This window comes from Echinops telfairi, unplaced genomic scaffold (genome assembly GCF_000313985.2).
Source record: "Echinops telfairi isolate 266 unplaced genomic scaffold, ASM31398v2 ScPeMD7_23;HRSCAF=83, whole genome shotgun sequence".
In the NCBI taxonomy this organism is placed as follows: Eukaryota; Metazoa; Chordata; class Mammalia; order Afrosoricida; family Tenrecidae; genus Echinops; species Echinops telfairi.
In genome coordinates this window covers 12902608-12921293 of record NW_022103920.1, presented here as the reverse complement: position 1 = coordinate 12921293, position 18686 = coordinate 12902608, and the positions used below count along the sequence as shown (strand labels likewise).

General features: G+C 52.9%; 1 protein-coding gene across 1 annotated transcript in view; it reads right to left on the bottom strand.

Annotated features, from left to right (window-relative positions):
* The window catches only part of CHCHD3 (coiled-coil-helix-coiled-coil-helix domain containing 3), a 287909-nt gene that overhangs the window by 1028 nt on the left and 268195 nt on the right, over positions 1-18686 (bottom strand). The window contains exon 8 of the mRNA XM_045288924.1: positions 11918-12119. Within this exon, the coding sequence (XP_045144859.1) occupies positions 11918-12119 (202 nt within the window). The remainder of the gene's footprint in view (positions 1-11917; positions 12120-18686) is intronic.

Below are 18686 nucleotides of genomic sequence, written 5' to 3'. Positions count from 1 at the left end.
CCAACTACAGACGAGTGTGTGTGTGTGTGTGTGTGTGTGTGTGAGGCATGGTAGTGCACACACCACCTCATGACCAGAGGGGCATTCAGAGGTATGTGGGGACCTTTCTGGTGGCTATAATGACCGAGGGTGGAGGCAGCTCAATGCCAGAGGCCTGGAGAAAGAGCCTCTCAAAGCCCAGGAAGTTCTACCTGGAAGCCTGCCCCCCCCACCAGGAAGACAGCAGCTGTTCAGGTGCTCCCACTGGGGGCACAGCCCGACTGCAGCAGTGGCCCCCCGCATTCCATTTCGGTGTTTACTTTGGGGGTGAGGAGGGCTGGAAGAATTGTCAATGGTCAGGTCAGAATCGGATCACCCAGCCAGCACAGCAGCCACCTCACAGCCAGGGACGACTCTCTCCTTCATTCTGAGACGGCACAGGATGCAAAGGCTAGCTCAGCCCCAGGTGGCCCCGGTCAGCTGGCACTCAGGCCCCCCACACCTGGTGCCTAAGCACTGAGTCAGGTGGCATGGAGGCACTGGTAGGTACCTCCTACTGAAATTAAGGGCATGGTGGGCCACAGAGGTAAAGGGAGATGGATTTTCCCAGGATGCCCACACCACCTTCACTCTTCACCGTGGAGTAGCAAATGGAAGACAGGATGGAGTCCAAGAGCTGAAGAGAAAGTTTCAAAGGGCAGTTTGAGAAGACAGTCAAATATTTTGATGAAATGTGCAAAGGCCTAGAGTTAGAAAACCAGTCGAGGAAGAACATGCTCAGTAAATCTGAAACTAAAAGAACTTAAGAAAAAAAAATTCAAGCCCTGAGTTGCAATATTGAAAGATTCTATGGGAAAAATACTAAATGATGCTGGAAGCATCAAAAGACTATGGAAAGAACACATAGAATCACCGTACCAAAAATAACTGGTCTACAGTCAACCATCTCAAGAGGTGGCATATGAGCAAGGACCAGTGGTGCTGAAGGAATTAGTTCAAGCTGCACTGAAAGCATTAGCCAAAAACCAGGCTCCAGAAGTTGATGGAATGCCAACTGAAGTGTTTCAACAAGCTGATGACGTACCGGAAGCATGCATTCCTCGATGCTAGGAAATCTGGAAGACAACTGACTGGAAGAGATGCCGATGTGTACCCATTCCCAATAACAGTGACCCAGCAGAATGCTCACTTAGAGAACAACGTCATTACAAGCAAGTAAAATCTTGCTGAGGAGCATCCAACGAAGGTTGCAGCAGTCCACTGACAAGGAGCTGCCAGAGGTTCAGGCTGCATTCAGAAGACGTGGAACAAGGGAGATCATTGGTGGCTCTAGGCTGAAAAGCAGAGGTTACCAGAATGATTTAAGTTTTATTGACTATGCCAAGGCATTTGGCTGTGTGGACCGTAATAAACCATGTGTAGTCCGGAGCAGAATGGGAATTCCAGAAGTCTTCATTGTGCTCAATCGGAAGCTGTCTATGGATCAAGAGGCAGTTGTGCAAACAGACAACAAGGGGATACTGCGTGGTTTAAACTCAGCAAAGGTGTGCATCAGGGCTGTTCCCTCTCCCGATACTTATTCAATCGGCACGCTGAGCAGATCATCAGAGAAGCTGGATCATGGAAAGACGCATTAATTCTCCAGGCAGATAATTCTTTAACAGGTAAGCTCAGTTCTTACTGGGTTTGGAAACACGATTTAAGGACCAGAGATCCTCTAAGGACACTATTGCTTTCGAGTCCAGTGAAGAGTTACACTCTTGAAAACTCAGGGGCGGTTCCGCTCCGTGAGCTGGAGCGGACTTGATGGCAGTGAGTTGCTTCATCTACACGGGATCGAACTGACAGCAGCCGTGTCGGCGCATCGTACAGGCAGACCCTGATGAGTTGGTGTCAGGTTCCGCTGTCTGTACTCTCCACCACAACAAATGGAAGCCACACGTGCTGTCAGGAGGGACCAGACCCCGGAGAAGGGCAACAGGCCAGGTAACATGGTGGGCAGAGAGAGTAAGGCCCTCAAGGAGAAGGGTGGTCACAGTGGGGCAACGGTGGGCTCACCACAGGAACGCTGGTGAGGCCGGCGCAGGGCCTGGCGCGGTGTCCTTCCGGCTTCTTTAGGTCAATGGCCCCTAACAACAATATTATCATATGTATGTGTGTGTGACACACATACACGCATACGCATGCACACACGCGGATATGACTCAGCATGCCTTCTTTACACAGGCCAGCGAGGACACCTGCGCAAACCGGACAGGCCTCTGGCTGTGGGGGCCTAGTGCCCACTTGTCACGTCCCCCTGTCCTTTCTGCATGGGTCCTGTAAGGAACTACAGTTGGGCAAAATTTCAGCGCTGCCTAAATTTAGCACGGCATAAATTAACATAGGAAATTCCCCCTAGAAGCAGCTCTCCAAGTTATAAAAAATCGCTGCCTTCCTTTAGGAAACTGTCAGCACTTCAGGATGGCTTCTGCTCATCCTTCAGAGCGGCTGCAGTAAGCACCTGGGTGTCACTACGGGAACAGCCAGCTTGACCTTCAAGAGTCTTTCTGGCTCAAGACACTGAGGCCAACGGCCCCCTACACGGCAGGTCACATCGGCCCCATGAGGCCCGCGAGGAAGAGGAGGAGGGCTTTGCTCATTGATTACAGCCACAGGCGCACGCCTGCTCGAATATTCCTGTCACAGGGAATCCTGTCCCGACTTCTGGGCAGCGGCTTCTTGGAGTGTCCGACTGCCATCACGAGGAGTCGGCGCTCGGCTGTCCCTGTGTCTTTAAGAGAAATGAGGGCAGCCTGGACCGCCAGGAGAGTAAAACCGTTCTGATGGAAAGCACCTCACGTTGCCCCAGGGCTCCCAAAGGCCCTGTGCAGGTGGGTGGAGAAGCAAGAAGGCTGACCTAATGTGGGGACATGGGACACAGCTTGGGTGGGGCTCAGCGCAGTGCTGTGTTCTTTCTCGGGGGGCGTTGGAGGAGGGGGGTGTGGGGGCAGGTGCTGTGGAGCCATGGGCATCAGAGGGCGTCTCGAGGCCATGACATCCAGGAGCCGATGGCCAGGCCTTTCTTCTGGGTGGGTTTGAACCTCCCACCTTTGGGTTAGTAGCCAAGCACTCACCTTTCTGCACCCCCCCAACCCCCCATCCAGGGGCAGCCTGAGATCCCGATGAGGTCTCCAAACCCAAACCCAAACCCACTGCCATCTGCTCAATTCTGATCCACAGCGACCCTCCTGGACAGAACAGAACTGCCCCCATGGGTTTCTGAGGCTGTGCATCTCTACAAGACCCAAAGCCTCATCTTTCTCCGGTGGAGCTGGCTGCTGGTTCAAACTGTTGGCTTTGCGGTTAGCAGCGCAAGGCATAAACCACTAGGCCACCGGGGCTCTGGCCATCAGTGAGACGTCGTTGTTGTCAAGGTGCTGTTGCGTTGCTTCTGAACCACAGTGACCCGATGGACACCGTCCCCACGATGGTTCCGTGCCCGAACCCACTGCTGCAGCCGCTGCGTCCATCCATCTCTCTGCTGCCCCTCTGCTTTCCCAAGCACGATGGTCCTCCTCCAGGGACCGGTCTCTCCTGACAACATGTCCAAAGCCCATGAGATGAAGTCTTGCCATCCTTGCTGCTAAGGAGCATTGAAAGCAAGCTCACTGACGACAGAGAAGAAGAACGGAGGAACTCCATTATGAAAAGCCTCCGTGAGTTCTGCTTGGGTACCCCACTCTCCCTGCCTTCCTGGCTCCCTGAAAGCTGACCAGCCAGTTGTACTTGGTTTCCGGAATCTAGTACGTGTTGGGCTGCTGACCGCAAGGCTGGCAGTTGGAAATGACCAGCCGCACTTCGGGAGAAAGACAGGGCTTTCTCCTACTGCAGTTACTGCTCTGGAAACCCAGGGGGGCAGTTCAACCCCGTCGCTGAGTCGGCATGGACGCGATGGCAGTGGGTGTGGTCTGACCCTCCAGTGAGAGCCCCTCTTGGTTCTTCCTGCTCTGGAGGAAACGCAAGTCACGTTTGTGCGCCTGGGCCTTGCTTCCCGTCTCCTGGGCAGAATCCCGATCCAGTCACCAGCCGGAGTGTCAACACAAGGCAGTCCGAACTGTTGAGGGATGAGCACCGGAAAAGACAGCCCACTAAGAAAAAGTGAAAATCTATTACCATGGTAATACTTCTTCCATCAGACTCAGATTATATATATTAAAAAAATGTCATAAAGCGACCGGTACCCTCTGCCAAGTGGGTTAGGAAAGGATTCTGAGGGTGGAGAGGGTGGGTAACAAGTTTAAAGCTGGGAATTCGGTTTGCTTGATGCAATTCCCTAGTCTCAGGGCCGCCCTGCTGAAGGCTGGGAGCTCTGTCCGGCCATGCCTGTGCCCTGAGGCTGGGGGATGGGCACTTGTCACTAGGGGATGGTGATAAAGAAGCCTTCCCACACAGTAAGCTGAGAACCGCCAGGTCTTCCCGAGAGGCAACCCTTCCTGATCGAGAGTGATGGTCTCTGGGGGCAGCACTAGGGTCCATCCGAGGGAACGGGAGGGGAGAGGACCAGGGCAGGTCAGTGGAAAGGACCAGGGTGCTGGGAAGCCACACAGGGTCGTCACAATTGGGAGTGAGCTGGGGGCCAGGCTCCTTCCCTCCCACAGACCAGGTGTGACTTCCCACCAGGTGCACCCACACTGTCGACAGGGGTGGGAGTGACATGGACTTCTTTCCCAGGGGCCCCACTCCATTTGCAAGGTGTCTGTCTCCCACCCTGGTCCTGAGGCTGAGGATGTACTTCTGGGTGGCTCAGTCCCTGTAGGCCTAGCAGGAACTCGGAGCAGCTGGAAGCTCTGGGTTCCAGACACCTAGGTCTCACTTCTGACCTGCCAATCAGAACTTGGACTCTGGAGCAGGTGACAGTGATGTGGACGCTGCCCCCCCTGCAGGTCATAGGGGTTCCTGGGCTCCAGTTTTCCAAGGGAAGCCACAGGGCAGTGTCACATGACTTCCCAGGGCCATCCCCTGGGGGGAGCCCGGGATCTCCCTGGAGACCCCCACCTCGTCATGGCTGGCACTGAGTCTCATGGGACCTGGGTTCTAAAGCCACAGCTCCCACGATGATGTTTCCTGCTCTTCTTCACCCCTCAGGATGGTGAGGGTCTGTCCGCAGTTACCAGGGTCTTGAATTCACGGACCTTACTGTCCCCAGGAGGGTGGCACAGACCACCTGGGGCTGCCACAGGCTTGGCTGAGAGGCCACCTGCTTGGGGACTGCTCCCCACAGCTTGACAGTCCTCCAGGCACCAACGAGGACACAGAACGCCCAGTCGCCGAGGCCAGTTAAGGCTATGACCCATATATCCCAAAGTTCAGTGAACACAGAATGTTCCAGAAGAAGCCAACTAGCTCTCTACCTTCCTATCAGCAGCAGCAGTTCGAGGAAAAGAGCTGGAGTGCCCAGACTGGCTGCACATACGTCTCGGGGCAGCAGGGCAGGCTCCTCACTTTTCCCACAGAGAGCGCCTGCTCTCGTAGTTCAGAAGACACACAGAACACCTGCTGATTCAACAGTGTCTACACGTGCAACCCAGCGACACCCACTTGATGGTTCGGGCTGTGCTCGAACGCCTCCCTAGATGCCCCTCCTCCTGCTCCTTCCCGCACGCCTCCCTAGGTGCTCCTCCTCCTCCTTCCGTACCCTCTGCCCACTGAGCCACCCATCTCCTCTCCAGCGAGGGCTGCCTCTGATCCCGCACTGGCCGTTCCAACAGGACGCAGAGCTCAGGGCAGACGCGCATTACTAGTCAGAATACACGAGTGCTGGCCTCTCAGACTTGAGGGTTCTAAAAGGTGGTCTCAACGCAGTCATTCCTCGGGTTCATTCAGCCTCTGTGGCTCCAGAAAATTCTGGATTCCATGGGAATTGAGACTTCCACAAGTTGGTCCGAAGGCGACTGGCCATAGGTCATCCCCACTCTCCCACGGCCCCCTGAAGGTGGGTACAGCAAGGCCAGATGAAGAACCCCCAAGGTTGGGAGAGGGTGTGGAGACAGGGACCCTCACACACGCACTGCCCGTGGGCCTGTAAAGACATACATCCACTGCGGACAGCCGTCAGAGTCATACCGTGAACAGTGCTCCCAACAGCAAGAAGCTGGAGTAGGAGCATGGATAAAGCAGTTCTGATACTCACACAATGGATGCTATGCGCTGCTGGAAAAACGACGCGGAAACCAGGAAGCAACTCACAGCTCGAGCAGATCCCTGGAGATACCTTCTGCTGAGCATCAGTAGTCAGCCACTAAAGGACACCACTGCCGGAGACCACTACCACAAAGACGAACGCCAAGACCAGGACTTGGATACCAAGGGGGACTGGCTTTGGAGGTGGCCAAGGGGGAGGGCGCAAGAGGGGGAAAGACGGAGCAGGGGGCCAGAGGGCTGACAGGTGTTGACTTGGGGTAAAGGAGGAGGGTGGGACCCAGTGGGGGGTGGTGGTGGTGGTAAGTGGTTTGAACTGTTGAATACAGAGCTGATGGCCTGAAATGCAAACCTCCCAGTAAATTTACCAAATAATAATAACAATAAAATAACAACAACAACCTAAGAATGAGGTTTGAATGGCAAGCGTGGGTGAACCCGGTTTTGGGGAGCCCACAGAGAGTGATAAGGTGACAGGCAGGAACAGTAAGACCCCGGTCTGTATCAATCAATACTCTCCATTTTTAAATCCCGAAGCTCACACAGCTAGCCGGTAGCTTTTAAGTCCTAGAGAGAACAATTACGGCACTTTAACACATGCTAATGTCCCTACACTCTTATGAAAAACAGAGAACACACTGGAACCCACAGTCTAAACCTTCCAGGTCAACCCACGAGGAACTGTTTAAGAATGGATGAAAAAAGATGGGCGCAACTAAGTGGGTGGATGAAAAGAACACACAAGTTAGGTGTACCCGGAAATTTTCCAGTCAGTAAAATCTATTAGGCTACAGACCCAGGCCCTGGGGAGCCCTGAAAGCCCATCTTAGGAGCCATCTGAACCTGGAGAGGGGCTGGCTACCACTATTATCCCAGGGGGACACGCCAGCGCTGTCGGAAATGGGCCTGCTACCGAGTGTTTTCCATGGCCGAGGGTCTTTCAGCCCCCACGGGAAACCCAAGACAGAGCTGCCCCCGTGGACATCAACTTGAGAAAGAGCTGCCCCTGTGGGCATGCAGAACCCATGTGTACTGGCAAAGTCTCTTCTGACGGGGGCAGCGTTGGGGCCTCGGACAAGAAGCGCACTTCCCCAGGAGCAGAGGGAAGCCTGGTGTGAGAGGACGGGCAGCCACTGGGCCTCCAGTGAGATCTTAACTGGGGGCAGGGGAACCCTGGTGGCCCGGCAGGTAAGCGGCTGGCTGCTCACTGAGGAGGGTTGGGGCTGTGCCACCCACCCCCATGCTGCAGGAGAAAGATGCAGCAGGCTGCTTCCCAGAAGATGCCCAGGCTTGGACACCCTGTGGGCGGCTCCACCCCCTCCCACAGGGTCACTGTGCAGAGGCACAGGGATGGTGTGCTTTCCCACCCTATTGCCCTGCCACTGGTAGACCCTTCGAGCCCCTGCCCCTCACTCCCTGACACTCCCCCTCATCCCCGTGTCTTATTTCTGTACGGCACAGGGCTGCCCAATCCCACGCCCGCCTGCTGAAAAAGCACACCCGTCGTTTTCAGTGATCTTTTTTGAAGCCAAAGCATCTCGTAATTAAATCCCCCAAGTTTCTGCCGGGGAATGGCTGTGAGATCACCCGGAAAGCTTAAATCAAAAGACCAAACTCGCTGCCATTGAGTCACGCTGACTCGCCGTGGCCCCCTGTGGGTGTCCGGCACAGGAGAAGGAAGCCCAGTCCAGTCCTCCTCCCTCGGGGCAGCCGGTGGTTTGAAATTGCCGACCGTGCGGAGACTGGCAACGCAATGTGTCACCACGACACCACCACGAGGGCTCCTGGCCAGCCTAATTACTGCAGGGGCACAGGGTGGCGGTGGTCTTGTGGGCACGGGTCCTCTAGAGCCGGTCAGCGGACAGCACTGCGCGGGGGGGCCCTGGTGTTGCTTTCCTAGGTGCACGGGGCTCTGAAGTAAAGTTGAGAACTTCTAAAGGCCATGATTCAGATGACGGCGATTCCCTTTGTTTGCAAACATATTTATGGCTCTCGAATAATTTTTAAATTGCTGTCAAGGGCAGGATTGACTGTTCTCTAGCCCTGGGACCAACATCCAGCACCCTCTGCTTCACCCAGAAACACCTACCAAATTCACACCCAAACCAGCCATAGTCTACGCAAACCAAGTCTACGCTCAAAACCTACTTCAGAGCCACAGTAGTCAAAACAGCCTGGCCCTGGAACAATGAGAGGCACACAGACCAACGGACAAGACAGAAAATCTAGAAAGAAACTCATCCACCTGCAGACACTGATCTTCCACCAAGGGCCAAAAAAACATGGAAGGGGAAAGGGGCACTCTTTCCAACAAACAGCGCTGGCAAAGCTGGAGCTGCGTCTGCAGACGACACAAGAGCCCTTCCTCCCCCACGGACTCAGAGACCCGAATGCAAACCCCCGGCAGTCACCGGTTCAGTGAGAAAACAGGGACGAAGGTCAGGGCGTGAGCGGAGCAGAGGCAGACGTGGACAACAGCACAGGGAAGCACACGCCGAGTGTAGGACGAAACGGAGGACGGGGACCTCCCCCAACTCAGTCACTCGTGAGCCTCTAAAGACGTCCTCCAGAGAGCAGAACCCGCAGACAGACGGGAGAGAAACCTTTAGTAACTGGGCAACAGACAAGGAGCAAATGTCCCAAATCTGCAGTACCTCAATAAGAAAACAACAATCCGATTAAAAAGTGGACAAAGGACATGCACAGAAAATGACCCAAAAGGACACCCAAATGGCTGACAAGCTCACCGTCATTCGCCGTCCAACATCAAAGCACCTTCCACTAACAATGACAGGCCGCTTAAAAAAACGAGGACCACCAAAACCCACCGGTGCTGGAGACGGTGTGGAGGGATGGCAACGCCCACCCACGGCGGGCAGGTCTGTAACGATGGACAACCATTGGGGAAAGCAGGGTGTGCTGTTAGGTAGACTAGCGTAGGGCGGGGAATGCCCATTAAGGCATGCCCAGAGGGCCAAGCTAGGGGAACAAAGGAGTGGCGCACTGCACATGCCCAGGGGCTCAGGGTTCCCTCCGGTAGGCAGGGGTGGGCGTGAACCTGAATTGGCCCACCTAGGCCAGGTGAATTCAATTCAGCCAATGGGGTCGATCAGGGGTCGTCCACCACGCCTCCTGGTGGAATCCTTGAAAAGGCAGGAGCCCGGAGTCAGGGGAGAGGGAGAGAAACTTTGGCACAGAGAGCTTTGGCAGGACTTTGGGACACTTTTGCGTGACACCGAGCAGCTTTCAACCAGGCCGCGTGTTCGGGAGGAGCCCCTCGGGTGCCGTGCAAACCTGAAACTTTTTCTAACTCTCATAAAATTCACTTGGATCCCGAACCAGGCTTCGGCGTGAATTCTTTCTCGCGCGGAACCAAGGACCGAGGTATAGATCTAGCTCCAGAGAGATCTAACAGTGCCACCTCGAGCGCTGGGAATAAAAGTGCGTGATCCTGGGTCTCACAGGTGGCTCACCAGGGATGAGTCAAGGCAACAGCAACTGGGCTCCTCCCAATGGCGCTGCCGGGTAAGCATCGGACAGGTAATGTACAGGTCAGCAGTTCAAACCCATCAACCACTCCTCAGGAGACAGAGGAGGCTAATGGTTCTTGGGCAGATTTGCAGCCCTGGAAGCCTATACATGGTCGCTGTGAGTTGGAATCGAGCTGATGGCAGTGGGTAACAGTTGATCCAAGAGTCACGAACCTAGGCACTGCACTCCCAAAGTCCTAGCCAAAACATCACATTAAATTAGAGTATCAAATTCGACTGCAGCTCATCGGGAAAGGAGGCTCTCTTGTGGCAGCACTGCCAGTCATCTGATGCTTCAGGCTGATCTGTTAGAGCCAGCAGGAAATACTACAACTTAGGAAGGAAGGAGGGAAAGGGGCTTTGTACAATAAGAGTCCTAGTGGCGCAGCATTTCAGTGCTGGGTTGCTAACCCACCAGCGTCTCTATGGAGGAAAAATGTGGTGGTTTCCATAGAGCTAAAGCTTGGGTAGCCGCCAGGGGCGGGTTTCCTGTCCCACCCGGTCCCTAGAGTCCAAATGGGCTCAGTGGCAGTGGGCTTGGTTTGGCTTTCGGTTTACGTCAATGTATCATCGTCACCACAAGCCTGGGGATACCGTGGCCCCAGCTCACCTAAACCTTTAGACCCAGGCTAGGGGATTAGTATAGGCTGGATACGAACTTAGACCTTCCCGATGTTAATGCCCTCCCCCCACCCCGCCCCCCTTCCACGATTTTACTGAAAGCTGCTTTTGCTTATTTCACAAACGCATGTCATTGGCCTCCGGGGATGCTGCAGGCAAAATGCAACACAACCTGAACTGGCAGGGTGGGGCCATGGCTCTGGCTGCCCCAGCCGCAGCCGCTTGAGAACTGCCCCACCTTCGAACTGCCCCATGCTCACACGTGCAAGCTGGCAGGTCCCTCAGACCACAGTGTGGATCCTCACGGCCATTCCTCCCACTAGGCCCGCCCCACCCCTCAGTACAATGCTAGCATCACTTTGGGGAAATCTTGGCACTGGCTCACAGTCGGGCACCTTTCACAGGTGGTGCTTGACAAGCAAAGGGTACTGACTTGACCTTCGCAGCATCACCCCTAATGGAGACCTTTTGAGAGCAGAATGCCGCTGCGGGAGTAAGAGGGACACAGGTGCTGCTCCAGGTCTGAAACAGAAAAGGACCGCAGGCCCCTGGCTAGTAGCGACAACATGACTCTTCCATCACTCTAGGTGCTTCTTCCTCCCATACTTACTATCGCCCGGCTCCCCAAGCAGCTCTCACCCACCTAGTCGGATGTTTATAGAGAGGGGCAGAAGTGGACTCAAGGCTACGTGATGACCCCTGCAAACTAGACTCAGAAGGACATGCTAAAAGAGCCCAGCTCCTGCTTGACGGGGTGAGAAGGTGAGTCCCAGGAAGTTTGTCAGCAGGAACCACCAGGGTTTCCCATAATTCCTGTCTACAGCTGCCTGCTCAATCAGTTAACTCACAGGCAGTTACCTGGCTCGCCGGAATTGACCGTTTGCTCTGGGATTTGCCATTAGATTTTGAGGGTCTATATATTAGAGAACTCGCATGTCCTGGTAGTACATGATGATGGTACGGGACGAAGATAGCTCCAGAGAACGAAAGCCAGGCCACTCTCCCCTCAGCTCCTTCTCTGGGCCCCCTTTCCCGCCCCCCCGAGTGGACTCCACCGAACAGAGATAGGACTGAATGGGGCTTTCCAACCAGGCCCTGCTGCTTAGAGATACGAAGGCTGTTGGCCCCTTAATGGGGACCCATCTTCTCTGTTGGCTCTGAACACCGACCTACAAGTACCTGGACACTGGTTTCCAGGGCACCATGATATGAAAACTCAGTGTAGGGCGGTCCTCGGAGGTCAAGCTCTGGGCAACCAACCAAAGGTTGGCAGTTCAAACCCACCACGGGGAGGTTCAGCTTCCAAAGGTCCCGGTCTGGAAATCCCCATGAAGGAGTGTTCCTCTGCACTCACGCCCTATGGGTGACCACACGTCAGAACCCACTCGATGGCACCACTCACAAGAGAGGACAAAAGGGCAGGGCCACTAGCAAAGTTAATAAACAAGGGGAGGCAAGTAAGTTAGCTGAGCACAAGACTAGGCCCCTTTCCTTCAACCACCTGGATGGAATGTGATTATGACCTACCCCCTAACTGACTCCTATTGTCCACAATGACGAGTTTAGTTTAGGAAGCTTTCCCACATAGTCACCCATGTAATTCTCACCTCTGGGCCCTGCTGGAGGGCCTCCTCCTGTCCTGCTGGCTGCTTCGCAGGGGCACGCACACCCACCTGTTTGGCCTGGTTGACACACTGCATGTACTGGGCGGCCAGAGCAGAGCAGGTGAGGGTCTGCTGGGTGTTCTGGCGGTAACACTGGAGGATTCTGGCCTGCAGGTCAGCACAGACTGGATGGTAGCCATACCGCCTGAAAACACAGACGGGGAACAGTGAGGTGCAGGGTCCAGAGAGGGGGCAAGATGGGAGCACACAGGAGACATCCATTAAGACATGAACACTACACAGGTGGAAGGAGATTTAAGAAATGATGTTCTTCAGCCTTTGAAGAAAGACCAACATCCTCATGGTTCCTACTGACAAAAATGTTCACTTCTACGAAATGAGCTCCATTGGTTGACACCCCCATGGGCTACTCTAGACCCTGAAAATGTCCCATCGGAGCCCCAGGGAAACCCTCTAAAGGAGACCATGCTCTCGAGCCCGATGGCCACACCAGAAATCCCGGATTCAAGGCTTCTTCTGATTCCCAAACCCACTTGGTCTTCCGTAGTCACCCCCATGATCTACACCTTGGTGCTGGGCAGGGGTCTCCCAGCTGGCTGGTCAGCGCTGGCCCTCTAGTCCAGTCTCGACAAGTCTTCTGGAGGGGTCCTTCGAACCCCCAAATCTTTTGACAGTATCTCCCCCCAGTGTTTCCCAAATAAAGCACAAAGGTTCCTGTCAGTCCTGCTGCTGTCCCTGGGTCAGCCTCCAAATCCCCACCCAGCAGTCGGGCCAGGTCACTGCCAGCCAGGCTTGCTTGCAACACTTCTTCTCGTTGGGTCTTTGCACCCAGAGGCCTGGACAATACAGACTCATCGTTCAAGACTGAACTCAGGTGCTACCTTCTCCATGCAACTCCCGTGAGCTCTTCCTTCACCAGTGGAAGCTACCATGCTTATTTCTGGTGAGCCTACTAATCCCCCTATTAACTTCCCTCACCATGCACACGTCACTGACCTAGAGTAGGGCCATTTCCCAGACCACGTGTGCTGCACCAGGAATTCTAAGGTGTGAGGATAGTGCCTGGCTTTCCTGGTAAGCTCAATGCCCAGAGAGAGATACACACTAACAGTTTGTTGACTGTACATAAACAAAAAGGGGGGAAAATGGCGTAACTTCCTTGGGTTAGGTGTTTGTTTGTTTTTTAACTAATTAAAACTTACAAATCTCATATTTTAGTCAGATTGCCCTGAGGATTGGGTTAGGGTGCAAACGAAACCCCAAATCTCAAATACAATGTAAGGAGACCCTTCAATAAGCAGGGCGAAGACCGTCATTTGGATGAGAGTGAGCATTAGCAGGAGGTTATAATCGCATCCAAGGGTTTACTGAGATTCTGGGCCTTAAAAAGGAATCTTTCACAAAAGCATTTTTGGCAGTGGATCACCAAATAACAGTTACAGGTGGGACAAGAGAAGTGGAAACAGGATCACCGGTTGGCTCCTGTACATCCTATCAGGTAGAAGAGTTTACAAGAATGGTCAGGGCCTCCTGACCATGACAGTCAGAGCTTGCCGCATGATGATGTATTGGATGTAACCCTAGTGTGGCAGTGCCCATCAAGGACAACCAGGCAAGGCGCCTCCAGAGCCTTCCCTCACTCGCTCAGCTGGTTTGGTGTGTGGAGGGAACCCACTGTCCAAAGCACTCTGCCTGTAGGCAAGACTGCTGACCTCCCTGGATCAAGGCCAGAAGGAATTCTATGGAGGCTTTGCCCTCCACGGGGACTCTGAAAATGGATTTTGGGATTTCACTGCTGTCCGTAGCTGCCTGTAAACCGGGTGCTCGGAATTTAAGGTCTAATACGAAAACAAACCAAATGAATTATATTTTACAAAGGAAACCAAAGATTACGGTGAAGAGGGAGGGAGACCTGGGTTACATGGAATAAACACACCCCCAGAAGATACGGACTATTATCACTTTACAAATCTAGAGAATTCACTTTTGCCTCTCCCTCACATGAATTGTTTAGTACAAAAAGCTTCCAGTCGATCCGATCATCTCTTTCTTTGAAACTGAAATTTGTTATTTCCATGGTAATCTTGGGAGTGGTATTATTTAAAAGTGATATAGGTTCTAAATTGCCCCCTTTACCCCAACCCGGGGAGAAAACAGGACAACTTCTCGTCAATCAGGAACCCCCTGGGTGATGATCTGTCTTACTACTTTTCCCCACATGCTAAGATCACATATATTTTGCTGGAGTAGAAACTGAGACGCAAATCACGTTCCTGGCCCCTGAGGGGAATGGCTTCCCCTCCAAAGAAAGGGAGGGGGGTGGGGCGCTGCGGCCCACACCTCCCAACTTCACAAACATTTCTCTCCTGTTTCATTCATCGCCAGTCCTAGGAGTTTCTATTCCTTCTAAGCTGGAATGGCTGGAAATCTGTGGGGATGTGGCTGTCCCTAACCCCCAGTGGCCAGCCTCTACAAGGATGGGTGGTTTTCCCAAGGGTACCACTTACTGGCTGGTGACCACAAGAGCCACATACTGAAGAAAATACCACAAGAGCCACACGCTGAAGAAAATACGATTACGTCTCAGAAGGCTTTGTGTTGTAGTGGTTACGTGTTGGGCTGTGGTCCAAAAGGCCAGCAGTTTGAAACCACCAGCCGCTCCTTGGGAAAAAGATGGGGCTTTCTATTCCTATGAAAAGTTACAGTCTCGGAAACTCACGGGCAGTTCTACTCCGTCCCATAGGGTCACTGTGAGTCTCAATGGCAGTGAATTTGGTTTTTGGTTTGGAAACCTAGCAAATATTGGAACGATGAGTCTGAATAGTTTGCAGGAATGCTAGGGAGCATTTTCTCCCGGGAGAAGGGAAAAGATCACATCCCTTCCCCCCCTCCTCGATCCCCAGCCCCCACCCCACCCCTGCTCTGAAGTTTTCAAAGTCTTGGAAGGCTGGAGGGAAGACGCTGACCACCATGACCCTGTTCATGGCCAGCAATGGACAGTGAGGATGGAGCTTCCCACAGGACACACCACAATGGAAAGGCCACTTATTCTTAGAAAAAGACTTCAAATGAGATCGCTTAGCTAGCATTCAGGGCTCTTCAAGAAGTGGACATCTAAGTGGGAGCTAAACATTTACCTCGTGCTGAGCTATTAGCCGGCAAGTTAAAGTCCATGAGTTATTTATGATTTGAAATATGTCGAAATAGACTTTTATCACCGCAGATCAATAGGACTCAGTCCCAGGGCACTTGCTTTCCCATGTCAGTCTGTCCTTTCTGTCCGTCATTCTGTGTGTGTGTGTGTGTGTGTGTGTGTGTGTGTGTGTGTGTGTGTAAAGTCATCTGAAATGCTTTGTGCATGTGGGGTGCACCCCCCCATATTGATGGTCACATGGCAGCACGCGGGGGCGTGGGGGGGGGGGCAGAGGGTTGGAAACCAAAAGAACTGTCCCTGCTCCAGCAGCAGGCGGGCAGGCGCAGCCTCTGTATTGATTGGCGGTGCATGCCATGCAGCCTAATGTAGGCTTTTCACGTTGGGAAAATGCGAAATGAGATTAGCAGGCCATCAGACCCAAGCCCAGGCACCTTCCATTCAGGAAGAGGGTTTCAGAGCCACTTCCGATCTTCCAATAAGCATTATGGGCAATGGATTTGTATTAATGGTGTTCGGCCCTGCCGGGGGCAAAAGGCACCATTAGGCAGGGGAACAGAGGGCCGTGCGCGGAGCTACACAGCAGCGAAGGCGGAAGCCGATGTCCCAATGGTAGGCTTCCCTTGTTTGAGGAGGAGAGTCCAACATGGGCGAAGAAAAGGCAGGTGGTCAACGTTAAAGGACAGAGGAAACATACAAGCGGACACCTTGGGACCATAACAAAGGGCTGAGAAGACCTAACACCCAAGCGGGCACTGGTGGAATGAAAGCCCAGCTGGTGGGCCTGGCAAGGGCTGGTGACCCTTTAAAACGGTTTCATTGGCACTTCATTCACACACCACACAATTCAATAGTTTAACCACATCAAGAAGAGTTGCACAATCACCACCACAATCAATTTTAGAACATTTTCTTTTCCTCATCATTAGTAGCTCCCCATTTCTCCCCAATGCCCCCACCCCACCCCCAGGAAACCATGAATCCAGTTACTGTCTCTTTAGATGTACCTATCAATTATTGATGGCCTTTTATGAGTCTTACCCGGGTGTACACCTCTCCCTCTCTGCTGTCCATGTCTGTCCTGAGACCATTCCCCCAATGGTGTCCCCCCCCCTCCCCACTTTGACAAGCACCAGCAGCCCACCCCAGCTACAACCGCCCCCACAGGATGACTATACCCCAAGGCAGAGCAGACAGCCCAATGCCACTCGTCATTTCAAAGACACCTAGGAAGGTCTCACCCAGTCTCGTCACACTGCCGGGTGCCTGCTGAAACTGGGAAATAGAAAACTGAACAGAGAGCCATATTCAAGGAGCAGCTTCTAATTCGTGCTGCTGAAAATACCATGGTGATGGACGTCAACTATTGGTACTAGCTCAGGGGCTTGCGTCCCCAGGATAGCTTCCTGTGGGCTGGGCTAATTGGTCAGAACGAAAGGAAAACAGTGGTTTGGTGCTGAGAGAGCAGTAGTCTGCAGACCCCGGAATACCTCTAATCTGGGAACCCTGGTGGCAGCTGCGAACGGGAAGGTCCCGTCCCACCATTTGCTCGGCGAGAGGAAGACAGGCTGGCTGCTTCCATTAAGATTCACAGCCTTGGAAACCCCACAGGCAGACAACCTCCGGGCCACAGTGAGTCAGAAGGGACTCGGCCTCTCTTATTATTTGTAACAAAGTGACCCAAGAACGTAGTCGACTGGACAAAAGTGTCTGAGATGTTTTATCTCCTGTTGCATGATTTCCCGTTTTCATCTTGCCTTCGATGACGACATCTGAAAGGGGGTGCCCGGAACGAACTGCAGACAGACTCTAGGAAAGCAAGCAATGGACAAGAGCCCCGCCCCGGCTTCTCTGCGCGGTGCACACCAGCCAGCCAGCTTCATTAATGACGCTGCTATGTGCGCTGTAATCAGATTTCCACAATCAGACTTGGGAGACCGAGCACTGACAACAGGGCGAGATGGTTGCTGCCGGCTTTTTTGTGGGTTTGTTTCAAACTGCTCTGACACCGACTTTGCTGTGTATTAAAAACAAATCAAAACAAACAAACAAAGTTAAAATATGACCACACTTCCTTTCCCAATAACCATCGCTAACTGAAATTATGCCTGGCAACTGTGAGGATGTCAGTCATCAGAACACCGCTACGGGGGTCAGGGGGCCATGGTGACCTGTCCAACGAGTCAAACTGCTGACCACCACAGAGCCCTCACCACCCACAGTGACCACTGGGGGGTTAGACTCACTAGTGCTCCCCTCCACGCCCAAGCAGCTTCTATCTGAATATGCTTTGGCTGACTCTGGGAATGTACCGGGTTCATATCCCAGCGGTTGGGCGGAACCTGCTGGAGGAGGGTGACTCACAAGGAGGGAGGGGAAAGCACTGTCAGTATTGCCCCAGGATCTTAAGATCCCAGTTGAAAGTCTGAAGAGCAACAGATTCTGGTAGGAGAGAAGTGTAAGCAAGTTCCTATAACGAGGTCAAGAGTGGATAAAGTCAAAACCATACTGTTGTGCAAACACAAGAGATGGACTGTATGTATGATTAAAACAGAATACAGTCTTCCAGACATGAGACACCATCACTGAAGAACAAGAAGCAAAAAATGGCCTTAAGAGCCTCTTGAAACAATTTACTTACGAGAGAAGGGGGCTCCCCGACCAGGAGAGATGCACCCAGTGAATCTAGATAATAGAGACAGACTTGGAGACAAGGAGGAAAGACCCCTTGACCTTGAGGGCACGAGTATGTGCTTATCTGCATAACAGCAAACCTTCCAAACTGCTCTGCTTCCCTTGGAGACAAGTTTCTTGTTTGTGCTCATGACGATTGCTAACACACCGGGTTTGAAGAGGTGGGAGGGGCTGTGTGCAGGCAGAGCTTTCATCTCCCAGCCAACTGAAGAATTCCCACAGAAATCACCGAGGCTAGAAGCAAAGTTTCACACCTTTCACAGTAAACAAATGTTGCTAAGTTGCTAAGCCTCTGGTGAATGAGCTCCGGCGGTAACTTTCACTTGGTGTCAACACTGCTCTTTAATATTTTCCCCTGCCAGGGACACCTTCTACAGCCCACCTATTGCATCATTACTCGATATGGGCAGCAATTTGAAGTTGTCAAGGATGTCACCTTGCCTGGCTCTACCATAAATGCTCGCGGAAGCAGCAGTCACGGGATCAAACAATGCACTGCATTGGGTCCATCTGCTGCATGTGACCTCTTTAAATTGTGGAAAAGCAAGGAGGCTATTTTGATGATTAAGCCATGGTATTTTCAACAGCCTCATGTGCATGTGAAAGTTGGACACTGAATAAGGGCAAACAAAGAATACTTGATTCATGTGAGTGATGGTGCTGGCGACGAACACTGAAAGTACACGGTCTGCCCAAAGGACAAACACATCTGTCTTGGAAGAAGTACAGCCAGAGTGCTCCTTAGAGGTAAGGATGGTGAGAGTTTGTCTTATATACTTTGGATCTATCTCTAGGAGAGACCAGGCCCTGGAAAAAGACATCATGCTCAGTAAAGTAGAAGGGCAGCGGAAGAGAGGAAGACCTTTGAAAGATGGATTGATACAGCAGCTGGGTCAATGGGCTCAA